At 49.7% G+C, this 17980-nt stretch overlaps 3 protein-coding genes across 3 annotated transcripts; 2 read left to right on the top strand and 1 right to left on the bottom strand.

Moving 5' to 3' along the window:
• The first annotated feature begins 454 nt into the window (after nt 1-454).
• Nucleotides 455-2419, top strand: F4812DRAFT_299480 (glycoside hydrolase family 7 protein). Its single transcript, XM_047931213.1, has 3 exons — nt 455-1258; nt 1338-1749; nt 1883-2419. The coding sequence occupies exons 1-3, from the start codon at nt 614-616 to the stop codon at nt 2188-2190; spliced, it is 1365 nt and encodes a 454-aa protein (XP_047792003.1). The 5' UTR covers nt 455-613; the 3' UTR covers nt 2191-2419.
• A 471-nt stretch (nt 2420-2890) lies between these two features.
• F4812DRAFT_450187 (palmitoyltransferase PFA3) lies at nt 2891-4657 on the top strand (the record flags this gene model as incomplete). The annotated part of the gene is made up of 2 exons (XM_047936065.1): nt 2891-3083; nt 3156-4657. 2 exons carry the CDS (start codon nt 2891-2893, stop codon nt 4655-4657), a joined length of 1695 nt encoding a protein of 564 aa, XP_047792002.1.
• Nucleotides 4658-12744: 8087 nt separating this feature from the next.
• On the bottom strand, nt 12745-15780 carry F4812DRAFT_450186 (PLC-like phosphodiesterase; the record flags this gene model as incomplete). The annotated part of the gene is made up of 1 exon (XM_047936064.1): nt 12745-15780. One exon carries the CDS (start codon nt 15778-15780, stop codon nt 12745-12747), a length of 3036 nt encoding a protein of 1011 aa, XP_047792001.1.
• Nucleotides 15781-17980: the final 2200 nt, after the last annotated feature.

Raw genomic sequence — 17980 nt, 5'->3', positions numbered from 1 at the left:
CCTGTCTTACTTACCTAGCCTCGAACTTCCAGTCGACTGGAATAGGTACGGTATATCAAGGTAATAATACACTTACCTAAAGTTAGGTAGGTAGGAAATGGGATAACTAACTCGTCTAAAATATCGAAACATATCTAGGACGGAGTATATCCGAATCTTTTCGGCGTCGCCATATAGGGTTATCACCCAGAAGATATACCTACCTATATAATTGCTCTCGCGCTTAAGTATGTCGTGACTGACTGACTGGGTTCTCCGCCTTTCCCCCAAACGCAGCGCGGGTAACCTTTCTATCAAGACGAGGATTGGTGTGGTATCGAGCCCTACATTAGGTACTGTACTCATATATTGCCTAGTCGGCCGGTGATCATCTTTTGCTGAAAAGGCGGGGATCGGCAGATGCGCCCTTAATATGCGTGAATTGGGTTTCTGATTACCTACTAGGTCGCAGAAAGCCCATGAAGAAGAAGAGGGGGGTCTGACATGGTTTGGGGGGGAGGGGAAGGATTTATATGCCTGTAAGTCGCCCCAATTTCGACTTCGTCTCGGATTTAGCGAAGTAGGTAGCTTCTACCGCACTACCTTCGACCATTAATTCCACGGGCGATCGATCATGCACTTACACGCAGCGACCACGATCACGGCCGCGTGGCTTCTCGTCAGCCAGACGGTGGTGGTGATAGTGGTAATGGCGCAGGGCATCGGCAGCGCGGAGACGCACCCGCAGCTCACGACGGAGAAGTGCACTAAGCGGGGCGGCTGCGTCAAGCAAAACACGTCCGTCGTCCTGGACGCGAGCTTCCACGCCTTGCGGCAGGTCGACGGGACTGCTAGCTGCGGGGGCTACGGCGGCGGCGCGTTCAACAAATCGCTGTGTCCGGACGCGTCGGCGTGCGCGAAGAACTGCGTGCTCGACGGCGCGGACTACGCGGGCAACGGGGTGCTCGCGGGCGGGAGCGTCCTGACGCTGAATATGTACGGGGAGAGCCGCGACGGCAGCGGCAAGCTGGCGACGCTGACGCCACGGGTGTACCTGCTGGACGCGGAGGGGGACGACTACGAGATCCTGCGCCTGAAGAACCAGGAGATCAGTTTTGACGTGGACGTCTCGAAGCTCGTCTGCGGCATGAACGGCGCCATGTACCTCGCCGAGATGAACCGCACCGGGGCCCGCGGCGCGCTGAACCCGGCGGGCGCGAGGTACGGGACTGGGTACTGCGACGCGCAGTGCCCGAGGCTGCCGTTTATCAACGGGGTGGTGAGCTTTACCAGCCCATGGATTTTTTTTATTTTTTTTATTTTTTGCCTTTAAGCTAACAGGAGACCTATCAATCTAGGCTAACATGGACGCGGACGGGGCGTGCTGCAACGAGATGGACATCTGGGAAGCGAACTCGCTGGCGTCTGCGTTCACGGCGCACGCGTGCAGCGAGCCGGGGGTGTACGCGTGCAAGGGGGACGTGCTGTGCGGGACGCTGGGGGTGTGCGACAAGTCCGGGTGCGCGTACAACACGTGGCGGATGGGTAACACGACGTACTACGGGCCGCGGTCGCCCCCGCCCGGGTCGACGTATAATCCCGACCGGACGCGGTTCACCGTCGACACCTCGCGCCCGTTCACGGTCACGACGCAGTTCCTCACGCAGGGGAACCCGGCGGATATTACGAAGGGCATCTTGAACGAGGTCAGGAGGCTGTATGTGCAGGACGGCGTGGTGATTGAGAACGCGCCGGTGGTAGCGCGGAATAGTATGTTAATACTCTCCTTTCTCCTTTTTCTCTCCCATGCTTCTCGACGACAGTCAGAATGTTCTGAGATATATGTACAGTACATGCCAGGTAGTCGTTACAACTTACCCTAGGTACTAACAGCTGCTACCAGTGCCACCGGGGGACTCGCTGCGCATGTCCCACTGCCAGGCCGTGGCGGACAACTTCGAGAACATGGGCGGGCTGACGAACACGGGGCAAGCGCTGGACCGGGGCATGGTGCTCGCGTTCAGCATCTGGAACGACGACAAGCAGTTCATGAACTGGCTGGACGCGGGGAACGCCGGGCCGTGCACGTACGAAGAGGGCAGCCCGGAGATCATCCGCAGCAAGAGGCCGGATACGAGCGTCACGTTTATGAATATCAGATGGGGAGATCTGGGGAGTACTTATACTTATAATAGTGGCACGGCGTCGTGAGGGTTATCTGCTGTTGCTATTATTATAGGAGACTAGGTACCTTAGGTACTTAGTTGATAGGATATTACAAATGAAGAAATTAAAGAATTATTTGTTATAGGTAATTATCGAACTTCTTAACATCTCGAGGGAGTTGAAAAGGTCAAGTGAATGATGAGACTGCTCGGCACTAGATGAGATCAGATATATTACCTATTTACTTCATACTTGCTGTACAGTCATATAAGCCCCGGATTAGTACTATCACTAGATACTGCACCTGATATTATAGCCTAACCTAATACTACATGTACTATGTACCTATGTAGCTAGCCACAGCCAAGCCTCCGTCCTTTCCGGAATGGAACCCACGTTCCCCTTAGCTTTTAGGTGCCTTTAGGTGCACGGATCCACTTCAGGTCAGAGAGTTCTGGATCCTGAAATTCGTCAGGGGACGTTTTGTAAGCAGCGATCTGAACCAGCAAACCAACCACACCAACCTTGATCCCTAAGAGAAAAAAAAAAGAATAGTGAATCAGTTTCATAATGTGATCAACTTGCTTCATTCATTTTTTTGGTCGGCAGAGCGTCATCTTTTTTCTCTTTCGTTACCTCTTAGCTAACTATATTATCCATCTCTCTTTTTTCTTCTTCTCTCTCTCTCTCTGAATCGGGTTACGAAGTCGAAGTTGGATCTATATGTCTGCGCAATCGTCACCTCATGGATAGAATCCCTTCGCCCTCGTTGCGATCACCACCGAATATGGCTCGGAGATGGGTACGGCGCATGGAGCGCTATTGCTGCGGTGCCCTCACCTATTTTCCTCTCGCCTTTGTCTACGGGGTCACCACCTGGGCTGTATGGGTTGTCGTTAATATCGGCTCCAGTGCTATGTCAAAACCTGGTTGGATAGGTTCGTATCCTACATCTATTTTCCTTGCGAACCTAGGATTATGATTTGAAATCTAACAATATAATCCCATAGGAACTAAAACCTCTTTCGGCGGCGTCTTTCTCTACGTAATGCTTAATTGGTGCTATACCACCGCCGTCTTCACGAATCCCGGTAGCACCACCAACGATCACGGCTATTCCACCTTACCTACCACCGCCCCGCCTCAAGCTACCTCTTTCACCGTCAAGGCCAACGGCGAGCTGCGCTTCTGCAAGAAATGCCAGGCCCGAAAACCCGATCGCGCGCATCACTGCTCGACCTGTCGCCGCTGCGTCCTGAAGATGGACCACCACTGCCCCTGGCTAGCCACTTGCATAGGCCTACGAAACCATAAAGCCTTTTTGCTATTCCTAATATATACCACCATATTCTGTTTTTATAGCTTCGCCGTTTCTGGGACCTGGGTATACGCCGAGCTATTCGCACAAACTCAATACACTAATACTCTTATGCCTGTCAACTTCATCATGTTAGCCGTCGTCTCCGGGATTATCGGTCTCGTCGTCGGCGCCTTTACTGGTTGGCACATCTTACTCGCGAGTCGGAACCAGACAACTATCGAGTGTTTAGAGAAGACTCGGTATCTAAGCCCGCTACGGAAGACGCTACAGCACCAGTTCGAAGCACAACACAACGGCGAGGGCATCCCCTTACACAGATACGGTCAGCAATTACTCGATAGCCACGCGAATGCGCTACCCGGCATTACCAGGCCGGAAGAGGGCGAGGCGACGGCACCCGGAGATGACGATATGCCGCAGCAGTTATCATATCAGCAGATGGAACAGTATCGCGCGAGGAAGCGGTATGAAGAGTATATGGACGAGCAGGATTCAGAGAAACTACCAAACGCGTTCGACCTTGGTGCCAGGCGAAATCTATTACACTTATTCGGCCCTAAACCCGCTCTATGGTTCTTCCCGATTATTAACACGACAGGTAACGGCTGGACCTGGGAAGTGAACCCCAAATGGATAGCAGCGCGGGAACGGATAGCCCGAGAGCGCCAGCAGCAGCGACAGCGGGAACTAGCCGCCGGATGGGGCGACCCCGACCCCGGATTCGTCCCGATTAGGGTCGAGAGAGCCAGTGGAGGTGCCGGGAGACACTACCGAGAACCGCCGCCGCCACCACCACAACCGCGGCATCAAAGTCAACAAAATGGCGGCCGACGCGTCCCTTCCAAGGCGGATCGCGTGTTGGGCCGTGATCCAAACTTGTACGTAGACGAGCCGCCTAACTCGGTATCGATGCGGACGCTAAACCGGCAAGGCGTGGCGATCAAAGATGAGTTCGAGGAGGAGATTAGCAGCGATGAAGATGACTGGAAGGATAAGGCGGGCGAGGAGGATCCAGAAACGAAGGCGATGAACGTCGTTACGAACGGCGGATGGGCGCGAAGCGGCGCGAGTGGATTATTAGGCAAGCCGGGCGCGGGAGTGAGGAGTGATAGTAGCGGGATTAAGACGAGCGCACCCCCGGTAAAATGGGCTACGAAGGAGCAGAGTAGTGATGAGCATGATGTCGATTAGAGGGGGAGGACCCGGTCTGTCACACACGCAACATGGTTTTGCTCTCTTCGTTTCCGCGGTCCTTTTTTTTCTTTTGGGCTCGTGGGTATCACTGCGTGGCATGGCTCAGGCGTTTTCAGATGTAACAGGTATGATTGAATATTCGGCGTCTTTTTTTTCTTTTCTTTTTCATTATCATGCCCATAGCCGCGTACCTGTAGGGTAGAAGGTAGGTACCCCTCCTACGGCATGAGACGTTGGCATACGGATTAACGTTAAAGATGTGTATTATGATTCTCGCCCGAGGCAATATTTGTATATTTGAAGTACCACCACCAACGACCAGCCCTTTGCCGTCTTGTAAAGAGAGACGTATGGTAGGTAGGATGGATGGATGGATAGTGTTTGCTGAATGAATGAATTATGGTTAAATAAGTGTTCGGGCCTTGCGCTTTGGGAGTGTTTTGCGTAGAGTGACGGTGACTACGTCTAGGTTAGGCACCTACATGAAGCGTATACCTAGGCGCCGTAAGTAGGTAGGTCCCTAGGTGCCTATGAAAAGGGGTAACGGCCGTAATGTAGTAGTCTAATGTTAATTCAACAAACATGTCGATCAGCTAGAGTCAGCGGAGGCATGACATTCAGAAGGAACCACGGAATTACTCTGCTATAGTAGATATATCTAAGCGTCTAGGTTAGGTAGGTACCTGGTATTTATCCCTACCTACACCCGGTTATACGTATAGAACGAGATCTCATATAGATTGACTCAACGGGGGATATTGGTCTCGTCAAGGTTTGCTTACGTTAGGTTAACTTTGCCCTTGAAAAGGGGGTTGGTGTTAGATGAATTTCAAGACGTCTGGTTCGTTTCTTCTGCTTGTTTTGCTATACCGCATACAAATATCCATCATGAAGCTACATATCTTAGGTACCTAGTAGATATGAATCTAAACTCTTGACGTTTTAACTAAGTTCGTGTAAGCATAGGTGTCACGTCGCAGAGCAGGAGGTAGGTAAAACAACTTCGTTGTTCCGCAAGGAACTCTAACTACAGTTGCTCCTTTGTTCCAAGGAGTCTCAAGTGAGACTCCTTACAATAGGTAACCAACCTTCTTGCATATTATTTACCTAGTTGCGTTAGGTCTTATGAAATCTCCATCGGAGGAAATAGAGACAATTAAAGTTCTAGAAGGTATCCATCATGTACGGAATGAATTTCCCATGTTGTGTCAAAGGTAGTTTGGTCGATATTGAAACCTCACTTTTTTCAGACATCTTGTAGTTAGGTACCTAGGTAGTTTGTTTGATCCTGTCTCTTCACTTGTATCATCTTAATTCATGCCTTCTGTGGTTTTATGGGACACTCATCATTATTATTATCTAAAAGCCGTATACGATGTATTTGGTTATATGAGGTTTGGCATGTCTCTGGCATGTCTGATCCCAACCCAAGACAATTCGACTTCTATCCCCTTCGTTTATAGACGCCTAAAAGATTCCATAAGTCTCTATACTCTCCTTCCAAGCAATACCTCCGGGGCATCGGAGACATTTTGAAGGGGAATCGTCTAGATGCTTGATATAATATATTATATAGATTACCACAATTCACTCTGGAATACAGTTAACTGCGAAGGTCTGAGACATCTCACTTGGTAATGATGACGAAGTAAAGCTTGCAAATATATAATTCCCATAGAATAATTACGCGTGGTAGTAGTTTTACTTTGCGGAAAAATGCAAACGAAAAATACTTTATCCCTAGGTCCAAGGACACAGTCTTTGAACAAGTTATATCTGGCACATATCTAGCATGAGTCAAGAGATCTATATTTTAAACACCTCGGGAAAATAAGTAATAAATGGCAATATATAGCTGATCTTTTTTTTTTTTTTTTTTTTTTTTTGATTCCCGAGTAGATATATACGTATGTAGAGCTTCAGTGTATCCATCTCTAATTAACCTTCTTATGCCTTACTTGTTCAGCCTCATATCTTCCCTCCTACCTTGATCTCTTGTATAGCGTTGACTACAGCTCAACAATATTTGTGTTACGGCACTGCTTGTTACTATTAAGACTACCTAGATGTCAAAAGTCAACATAGATCTACTGATATTCATCTAACAATATTATGCAGCTTCGGCAATAATAATTCTCTATACTACACGATCATTATTATTAACCGCCACTAAGGCGTCCAGCATTGTCGACATAGCCTGGGCAATGTACAATAACGAATTCTCTTCACCGGTAGCATCGCATACCCAGTACTCATTACGTTACCTTCGATATTCAGCTCCTGCAACGTTGACAGTAAGTTGGGACTCAACGAGGCAAGAAAATGTCTCATCCAAGAAGATCCCAGCCTAGGCGATAACTGACGGGCAGCGACATTACCATTGATGAAGCAATCATTACGCAACTCAACTCGCCCTTTCGTTTCGTAATGCCACGTCTCATTCCCCCTCCTCATTATCCCACCCCCTTCTGCATCCCATCCTTCCTGTCGATCACACCGGTTTAACCTACCTGTCACGTGACCGGGCCCAAGCACCTCCCCATCCCACTTCATCACACAACACGACATAACACGACGCGACACGACATACCCAATTCCTTCTTCTTTTCGGAGAGTTTTCCCCCATTCCAATATTCTTACTATACCTACACATAACCTAACTCTTCCAATACCAGCGAGTAGCACAACACAGCACAGCACAGATACCTATAACCTACCTACCACATAATCTTCGTTATGTATACGCCTACGTGTTTTTCCCAGGCACGAGACCGCCTCTCGGCACAGACCGGGTGGGGGTTAAGACCGAAAGAGGGAAAAAAAAAGGAGGTTGATACGGGCATAAGTCGCCGATACGCTCCCCGAGATAATAGATTTGTTTACTTTAGGTATTTAGTCAACTACCTACTAGTCAATCTACCTGAGATATGTAGATAGGTTGGTTACCTGTACCTATTGACCGAGTAAGCTACCGGTCCGGTGATGAATCCATGAAAACTCGCCGGGCTGAAAGAAAGAAAATTTTTTTTCTTTGCACTCCATATTATGTATAAACTGATAAAGTCACCTTGGCACTGGCTGCGCTCGGGCAAATTGGGCTTTCGACCCGGGCTGCGACCACACGGTAGTAGCCCGCAGAAAAGCAAAGCGGCGGTCCTTACGTGGGGCCTGACAATAAATACATCCACCGAGCCCAACGCGGCCCTCATCGGCTTTGGGCGTCGTTCGCGTTGCACCGGCTCCCGGGGGGGCATGGCAGGACAGGGGAGAGCGAACCGTTGAAGCTCAGCAGCGCCAGTCAGACTTGGTTCGAACCACCGCGCGCGTGGGGGAGGATATACGGTATTTTCTCGGTGCGTTGCCTCCGGCCGGGAGTGAGCAGGATAATGGCAAGGAAAACAAGAAAGGGGGGGGGGCGGGGGGCGTCGGCCTATACTCTTGCGTTGTGCAAGGAAAAAGAAGCACCGCTCCAAGTTAGACAGCGTCGGCGGACGCGGGGTGGTCTCCGGCCTACTACATACGGGGTTTTTTGGAACACAACCAAACCCATTGCCACTTTAAACTCTCATGCGGGCCTGTCCAAGAAAAGGAAACATAAGAAAAAAAAAAAAAGGAAAGAAGACACCTTTCCCCCCTCAACAATCTACCTAGGTTAGTCGCATGAAGAACAGGCTGTTCGATAGGGAACACGAAAACCCCCCTTCCAGGAACAGAAGCGTGACAAAAAGTTGGTGCTATTTACGTAAACCTGGGAGTAATTCGGACCAGTAGCAACAAAGTCCGGGGTAAAAAGAGGGTTAGGACTCTTCTAGTACTATAGTACCTATCACTTTTTCCAAAGATACGCAGATTGTCGAGCCAAGATGCGGAATACCCGTCTTATGCTCGTGATATGCCGCTATAAGCTTTTGGGGGGAGGGGGGGAGCGATCTTCAGCATATACCTACTAGTCGCCCGCGATGTTACAACGATGTGTTCGAGTTGCCAGTCCCTCTGCTCTGCGTCCGGTGGAGCCCTATATGCGTGCCTTTGCTGGCGACCTGAAAGCGAGAAAATGCGGGAAGGCAAAAGGGGTTTGTTTCCCCCCCATGGGAAAGCGACAATAGGTATCTTCAAAGTACAGTACTGTTTCCTCGCGGAATCACGGCTATTTGCAACTTTCCCGTACCAGAATTGCTTTTGCTATTGCTATTCCCTGCCCAAGTGGCAGCTTAAGCTACCCTCAATTACGTCACTTCGCGGCTTTGATTCATCCCTTGCTCAATGGGAAATGCTCGTGTGATCGATGATGCTTGAAGCTGATCGTCCCGGCCCGCACCCACAGATAAGCTAGGCCGGAGAATTCTCCGTCTCCTTCTGATTGGCGTCTTGCAGAGCGGTGAAGGAAACTTCGCGGCTTCCCCCTCCCCCCGCTAGACTATTCGGTTGCGAGAAGCCCTGTTCATCTCTCTGCCTGCGGATCTGCTGTCGTCGACATTAGGTATGGGCTCTGACGATCCCTCCCCCCTTCTCTTCCCCTTCGGAGTTCGTCCGATCAACTCAAGAACGCATCTTGCCGCTCCTGCCGCCGAAGAAGGGGCGATCTGGTGCCGCGCGTTACCTTTTTAGCGTGTATAAAGTAGGCATATAGGCTATCTACCTTAGGTAGGGTATGCGTATACGCGAATTGCATATATGTGTGCAGTTGGACTAGCTTAGGTAGGCCGTTTTTTGAACCCCCTGCTATATGGCTCCCCCGGAACCAGACGATAGTTGGCGGCTTTGAAGAGTAATACCGCAATCCCGAGGACACGGAGTCGTCACTATCGGTAGCGAAGAATAAGGACGTATGGCGTTATACGTACATGATGCACAATCGCCATTCAGTCAACTTTTAAGACGCGGGACGGCAGGAATCCTGCAAGGATTGCACCGTATTATACCGTATGATGTAGCAAGTACTCGCTACTTGTGCGTTGGAGATTCCATTTGTGGCTCGTTTCACAAGCTCCTACCCACCTTGCGTCCTTTGTTGGGTCTCTAGCATAGGTATTCAAGTACTGTATTTAGACACCAAAAGCTTGAGTATAGGGGTTTGATATTGTTACCTAGGTACCTAGGTAGGTATAGCTGTTGAGTGCAGGATATAGATTCCTTTCGAGGGTAAAGAGAGCCCGATAAGGAAAGAAAACGCCGATGTGAAGCGAAACGGAACGGAACGGGATCAGGGGAAGCAGGCGGCATGGATCGACTACACACCTAAGCGGTATTCCATATGTTCCGTCAACCCGCACCCAGAGGCGGAAGCCACATAAGTACCATATGTAGTACAGCGTACGGCTGATCGATCCTGCAGGTCCTTTTCTGACAACCAAAGTAGGTTGCCAGCTAGCCATGCCATGCCATGGCGTGAACAATCTCCTCCCCTGTGTGTTAGCGTCGATGGTGTTCATCCATCTCCTATGCCCCCCGCGCCCAGTGCTCACGTCACTGCCAGGGTCTGAGGCAGACGGGAGGGTGAGAAAGAAAAATTTGGGAGCGGGCTGCAGGACCCGACAGCATGGTAAGGCTGCTCGCGAGGGTTTGACAGGCTTGGGATCGCATATCATTGGGTGTCTGCGACATGCGGTTCGTAAGCGGCTCGTCATCATGTACTGCATGCGTAGCCCTACCCAATCTCTCCAGTGGGATGGAACACTTGGGAGAAGGCGACGGCGTGTCAGGGAAGTACGTCCCGTCAGCCCGCACCATTTACCAATGAGACGGGGGATTCAGGCCGGTTTGGGTAAGAAGGAATGTGATGAAAGTGCAGCCTGGTGCATTGCATGAAGCAAGTCGTATCAATAATAGGTGTACCCCTAGGGACGCTGTATAATACGTGACAGCCACGGGGCTTTTTGTTGCAGCTGAGCGTGGTACTTCGCCGTGCCTCGTTCGCTTTCCTTGCTTCGCTTCCAAGTACATGGGATTCATCTCGGCATCTGCTGAAAGCTGAGAGACGCGTTTTATTTCCCTTTCCTCCCCGACCGACCCTTTTGTTCCCTTTCTTCCACTTACTACTACCCACACTTGCTGCTGCGTTGTGCATTGAAATACGACATAGGCGATTTGCCCGCGGCCAAAATTACTTAGATAGGAGGTACGTATGTACGTCCGTGGGTATACAATAGGTGCTCAAGCCATGTAAGTCCGCATCATCCGTCTCTCGCATAATACCCACATGGCCCGTGAGCGAGGGGATCGGTAAAAAAAGCCAGGTTTCCGGAGCCCACTCCCTTCAAAGATTCCAAGCGTCAGCAACTGGAAGGCTGGGCTGACAGTGGCTTACCGAATCCAGGAAAGCTGCCCGGTAATAAAAGGTAGCTGGCAATTTTATGTCCCAGCGGCGACAGGTTCAAACGCCAACATTTTATGCATTGGCGTTGAAAACAGCTAGACTAGGCTATCATCTGGTGTAAATCTTTCGACCTCAGTCCCATGATGGACCCACGGCCTCATAGGTACGACGAACTGCCGTGGCCAACTTGGAGATTAAATTGTATCCCGCAGTTCCGGCGGCCTACCCAGCATGGTAATCGCGTATGCTACCTAAACGTCAGATCAGATCATCTTCGGGGCTTCTAGATTGGGCGACCCACGGGACTGGACGCGTCGCAAGTGTATGATAGGTCGTGCGTCGTACACTGGACGCTGGATGCTGGATATTGGACGCTATAAGTTGAATGGGCTTGAGCTGGCTTGTATGGGCTGTATGTCAGACCAAGGGGCTGCATTGCTGCATCGCATTCAATGCATACTATGCATACTGTATGATACCTTCCCAGGTCCCGAGGATGGGGTTCGCCCGAAACGGCAAGCAAGATCCCAATCGAGGCTGAACAAGGTTTGTGAATCCAATATCCTCCATAGAGTCACATTATTTCCGAGACCCAAGCCAACCGAATCCATGGCCTGGGCATGATATCGACAAGGTATCCTTACGCGCCATGGCCCATAGTGGACGAACTCCTACTGCATTAGGCAGTCGGTTACATCGAATAAGCAGCCACTCCAAAACCTTCGTGCATTCTATCGATTCTAGCTCATAGTCAGCAGTTAATTAGCAATAAATCAGCAGCACCTGAGTGGACAACATCGCCATGATAGTCTATTATATCACTATCACAAATGATAAAGTATAGAAATAAGAAGACGGCGATGATAACCAAAAAGGCACGATACAACAAAATACACGGAAACAGACACGGGCACAACAAAAAAGAGTGAATGAAGCTTGGGTAATGTAATTCGGAATCACTGTGGATCCAGTACATGGTGTGCAGCGTGAGCCACAGGTATTTTTTTTATATGAGTTCATGCAAATGCGAGCCGACATGCCAATGCTAGTTGAAGAAGAACCTTCCGGGGAAATGGAGTGTCGAAGTGAAAACTCGACACATGTCGGGATGTCAAGGACAGCCGCCCACGAAACCCCTGGGTCCCCGGTAAGATATGAATCTTTCACCTGGAATTGATCCTTCTTTGTGCTGCTGGTACATCGCGACCCTGCGCCTCAGCTTGCACCTAAAGTCCTGCTCGTAACAGCGAATGCAAATATGTAAGTCCAATAAAAGAAAATGCTCTGGATAGTGTCCTCATCACTAAGAAAAGTCGTCATAAAACCCCCTTGCCTAATAAACACCTTTGACCCAAAATGCTACCGTCCATGTGAAAAACAAATGAAGATTTTTTTGTCATTTCCCAGATCTATCTTGAAATTGCCCTTTCAACACCAATGATATGCCTTTCTCGTTGGTCCCTCGCGTCCCCGAGACTCTGCTCAGAGGGTATACTTCGAGTGGACGACTGGATATGAAGCGCCCTCGAAGGAAAAAATAATAATAATAATAATAATAATAATGCAAAACCAGATCGTTAAAATTCCTTATGGCCGTGCTACGCCGCCTCCCTTTTGAGGGTATGTGATCCGATGAGGGTATTCGCTACAGATTCAAACCAAAAAAATGCGGGAAATCATCGAGACCGGGGCTGCTAACTCAAATAAAAGATGTACAAGTACAAGATGATTCAAAATCAGATCCCGCTTAGAAAGGGGTGTGTCCGAATCACATGAGGTGTGGCTGCGTGTCACCATCGACACTGCTTTTTTCGAAGCTCGATTTTGTGCTGTTTGCAGTCGATCTATAGAAGACGTTTCGTCCGATATGCTTTAACTTGCCGACTGCAGCTTCACCACCGTTGCTCTCGCGCGCTTTTGATACGTAGACGCTGGTCGTAGGGTCAACTTTGATATGGCAGAACAAAGTCGAGAAGAGGTATTGGTCCCCGTTGGAATCTAACAACGGCAATGTTCGGTAACCCTGTTTAAGACTTTCAAGTTTGGCTGTGTAAGTCGCAATAATGGCACTGCGACCGGACGAATATTCACCGTCAGTAGCCAGCTTGACGCTGAATCTAACAAAGAGTAATTCAGGATGTTTGGTCGTAACGTTGAAATGAGCCTTGTGGTTGAAAATGGGATTGAATCCGTTTTCCTTCACGATGCATGTAGAAGATTTGAGCGGAGTGTCCGTAAGAATAGGTATACCCGCCATGCTGTCGTGCTTATCCCGCTTATCGTTAGTATGGAAGATTTCAATCTCAACGTAAGGGTCAAGAGTGCGGTTAGAAGCTAGGCTTGAGGGGCGAATAAGTTGCTGCGCCGAGATTATGTTGATGTCAAAGGACATATTTTGGCGTTCCAATTTGCCGATGGCTTCTGCAGGGAGACCGTCGGGGAGAATGCGTATCTCGCGCATCGACGCGGGCTTTAGGACGTACCCGGATTGATCAGTGCCTCCATTGAACATGGCTTGATTCAATTGCATGCCAAGGTCGAAGGTCTGCCAGTTGAGTGCAGCCATCTGCACGCCCCTCCGCCAGTACATCAAAGGGTTAAAGTTGTCAGATGATAAGCGGGAATACTGGGGATATACGCGCATCATATAACGCATATTATGGCGGGCCAAAGCAAGCTTGGAATCCGACGCTTTGGAGTGCTTCCTAAATGTACCTTCCATAAAAGACAAGATATGGTTGCTCTTCTTGCACTCCGCCGATTCGAAGCCGTGAAACTTGACGCCACTACAGTAGACACCGAGCTCGCCTAAACTCTTGACAATCTTACTAGTCTTCCGCTTGCCACGTTTCTCTTCTTCGCTGTCGCATTCACTCGTGCTGCTACTGACTGTATCATGCACCTCGCCCTCGTTAATAGTGTCTATGCGTTTTGCTGGCGTTCCGCGCTGGGGTTGAGCGGTAGGGCCCAGGAGCGGGCTCGACAAGAATTGAGCTGGGATAGAAGCGTTGTCAGAGGACACCGGCTTCGAGAAAGGAGAGGTTAAGCTGTTTCCGCGTCGACGACCTGTAGTGGTCTCGCCACCGTTGCGTGTCGCGCCTCGATGTGTTCCCTTCACCTTGATCAGGATCCTTTCTTTTAGTTCCGAAGGCGATGGGAGCGTATTCGAGGATGGATCTAAAGGTTCAGTGACCAGGCGAGAACCGAATATCTCCTTCATAATGTCGGCCATTACCTCTTGCTGCGGTGCATTGCAGTGGACCTCGAGGGATACCCAAAGCGGAAAGTGGCTCGCGACAAAGGCGTACTTGTTGACGGTGTTGATCACTTCACGGAATGAGATGGCATTCGTCATCGCATACCCGTGCTTGACTATCGGCTGACCCTCAGACCCATCCCAACAATCAATCTCAACGCTACGGCAACCACGAACAAGAGTAGAAATATAACCCTCGATGGAGGCGATGTCTGCAATCTGACGACCTACGAGATAAGTATTGTGAGAGCTGGAGATGAAATACTCATTGAAAGGTCGGTCGAGCGAATATTCAGACGGCGGGCGGACAAGCGGAAAATTGTCTTTTGATGTCAGATAGGCCGCGAAGGCTTGTTCATTCATCGTGACCGAGTCCTTGTCAAGACGATGAAGCGACGACGTCTCCGTCCTAGATCCGCCGGCCCGGCGAGCCCAACGAAGGAACTTATTCTCCCAGAAGTTGGGATTGCTATCGACTTCTTCACATTGTTCATCCCGCAGGAATCGCATAAACTCTGCGAAGGTGATTCCCCGCTCTGCATCCGAGGCCAGCTTGAAATACAGTAGTCGGATATCTTCTCTCCGTTTCATCTCGCGAACAAATGCTTGGAACTGGGAAAAGTTTAGTCGACCAGACGTGGTGGTGTCAGCAACGGCAAACTTGGCACGAAGGTCCCTCGGAGCCATGTGGATGTGGAGATTTCTGCAAACACGTTCAACGCCAGCTAAGTCCATTTCCTCTCGAGCAGGCGTGTGTTGCTTGTTCTCTAACTGTTTCGTCATCTCACCATTCCAATATTCGCGGATGGCGTTGTCGTTAAAGGCCATTAACGAGGCCATATGCACTTCTCGGTGCTTGGATATCAAGTCTAGGGCATTAACCCAGTGCGCGAATGTCTCCTCGTCTTCGGCGATCAAGTGCATTGTCTTGCTCCTAGATTTGTCAGGAACTGCGTAAAAGATAGTAAAGAAGCGCCCCTCGTCGGGTTCGGGGATACCGGAGTCAATCCGATACTGCCGGATGTCGGAACCTATCCTGACCTCCTTGATGTCGTCGATATAGATGCACTTAGTAGAACGACCTTTCTCCCAAATTATTCTGCCTGCAGCTGCTTCGAGTGTGAAGAGCAGCCGCTTCTTTTTCTTCTTGGATACCTTAAGAAGATGAGTTCCTTTCACCAACGCCATGGGCACGACAGGTCCGGTAGGAACATCTGCAAATGATGCTGATCCCGCTAGCGACGGTGCGGCGCTTCCTGAAGAGAAATTTCGTACCATACTCTCTGCGCCAAGGATCGAGTTGTTGAACTCGTTCATGTCATCGTGAAATTCATCGTCAGAGTCCGTCAGCAGCACGGATTCCGCCGCCGGGGCTGTGTTGGTGCTGTCACTTCTGCGTCGGAGAATTCCAGGACCTATGCTTCCTTCCCGTCTCATAGGTGCCGCCGCAGACTGACGTCGGGTCCTGCTGGCGAACTTGCTCGCACGGTTGGAAAGCCGTCTTATTAAACCCTTTCCAGCAGAATGAGAGTTCAGTGCTTCTGCCATGGAGCTACCAGTTGTCGCCGCAATGCTAGCATTAGCTGAGTTGTTACCGCCGGACTTGCAGGTAAGGAGAGGGTCTCCAAGATGGAAGGGCGGCGGAGGGGGGAATTGCTCGGCGTCTGGACCTTGGCTACGGTAAGGTTCCGGCGAAGGTTGAATAGAGCTACTGGTGGTGCTGGTCAACACTGCGTGGTCTGGGGACATGATGGGGGAATCATGTTGGGGAGAACCAGACGCCGCCGTTGAAGCACTGATAGCTGAGGTGGGTATTGAGCTAGGTTGCGTACTAGGTGGGTGGCTAGTTTGAACTTGAGTCGGGCGTGGCCGTCGCAATAGAGAGCCCTGAGCGGCCATAATCGACGTACTAGAAGAAGATACCTGGGAGTCGACACTGAGACGTAAAGGATCGTTATTGTTGGGGGTTGCAGTCATGATATAGATTTCGAGGGGGGCCGGAAGCTCGCCCACGCTTGAATCGTTGGTAATACGTGTAGTACAGGAAGTATGAGAGACAGCTCTATATGAGGAGGGCTGAACTTGTGGGCCTCATTTTTCCGGATATGTTTTTCATAGAGGCACCTCCCAGGAAAAGGGGAATTGGGGGGAGTGAGCGTATGTAAGTATGTAGACAGGGTAAGTAAGCGGGTACGTATAGGATGGATGTATGAGGTAGGTATGTAAGTAAGTAATGTAAGTAATGTATGTTATGTAGGTAGGTATGGGCCCGCGAAGGAAGAGTGCCAATGTACACACCGGGGAAGGCTACTTATTAAATTCGAGGCCAAGTTCGAGGCTGCAGGAATACTCGGCGCCTTCCCACGACGTACGTAGATGTCGATTGCGGTCCGGAACGCAAGGGTGCGGCCGAGCACTAGCCAACAGAAAGTAGCAGTAGTATAATCAAGTACAGGCCTGTCACTGGTACGGGCCTCTGACAGAGGTACGTCGAGGGTACGGGCACGGCCAGCTGCCTTCTGCGCGCGCCTGCGTTGCCCTAGGTGGTAGACCAGGACTTAAACAAGGCGGGTATGGGGGACCGATGTTGCAATAGCTCACGGTAACAATGGTGAGGTGGCAGGCCAGAATGCAGGTCGCTGATTTGGGTATTTCTAAGTTGGGGGAAATGGGTATTTCCTAGGCGTCAGATTTTCAAAGTGAGATAGTCTTCCACAAGAGGAAGACGAGGAGGATTATTGATATTGCTCTGCTGCTGCGGGACCCCCTTGTAAGTTTACATTCGTTTCTCTAATTGTCCTTCGGCTGTTTTTTTGACTTTGCGATTGACTTGGAGGAAAGCTCAAACAGAGGGAGATATATATATAAGTATATATACTTTTTATATAAATATCTCGTACGATGAGTTCGGGCCTCTTGACTTTCAGATCCCCACGTTTGGGCTATAATGTCGGGCACGTCCAGTAGAGAGAGAAGAAAAAAATTATGCGCTGCTGTTTTGCTCCTTGTGAGTTTAAGGTGGATCCTCCTGCGGTGTGGTGATGACTCCCTCTTTCGCTTCTTAGTAATTTGTATTTTTTTTTCTTCTGCTTGCTGGTTGTACAGCAGAATTGGTTAAATATGTGCGTGATGACGTCCGGTGAGGCTCAGCAGCTGTGAACAAATTGTAAAAGGAGAAAGGGCCGGTAGGGTGAATAATGAGTTGTTACGGTACAGCGTACAGCGAAGCGAAAATCCTTGTGCGACGTCAATGGGAATGTACAGAATTTCTGTATGTATCTGACACTGGACAGCCGTAGTCGGTACGCGGTAGGTGGGCGTTAAGGTATTTTACTAAAGAAAACGTATTTTTTTTTGTTTTCCAGGGTATTGGCCTTGTAAGTTATTGTGGAATTGGACTGACCGGAGACTGACTGGGTCGTATCAGATGTTCGACGTTGGAAAGAATAATAAGGAGAAGAGGGAAAAATAATAGTTATAATATAAAAAAGTAATAACGTCAAACTAGTCTTTTTTTTTGTCCCACGAATTTGATGAGGTGTACAGCTCTGCTTGCCCTTCAGCTTCAGGTGGAGGAGAATGGGGTCGGGAAATTATTAAGTGACGGAGCGGAAAAGGAAGGGATTAAAGCACGGTAAGGACAGGGAAGGAGTCAAGAAGAGGAAAGGAAGAGGATAGGTAGTTTAGCAAGCGGTCCCCTAAAATAATGGGTACGTACTTGCCCTATTCGAGTTCTATCCCACCTCCA

This window comes from Daldinia caldariorum (assembly GCF_022478825.1).
Source record: "Daldinia caldariorum strain CBS 122874 unplaced genomic scaffold F4812scaffold_4, whole genome shotgun sequence".
Lineage (NCBI taxonomy): Eukaryota > Fungi > Ascomycota > Sordariomycetes > Xylariales > Hypoxylaceae > Daldinia > Daldinia caldariorum.
The sequence above is the reverse complement of the archived record's forward strand: the minus strand, read 5'-3'. Positions and strand labels throughout refer to the sequence as shown.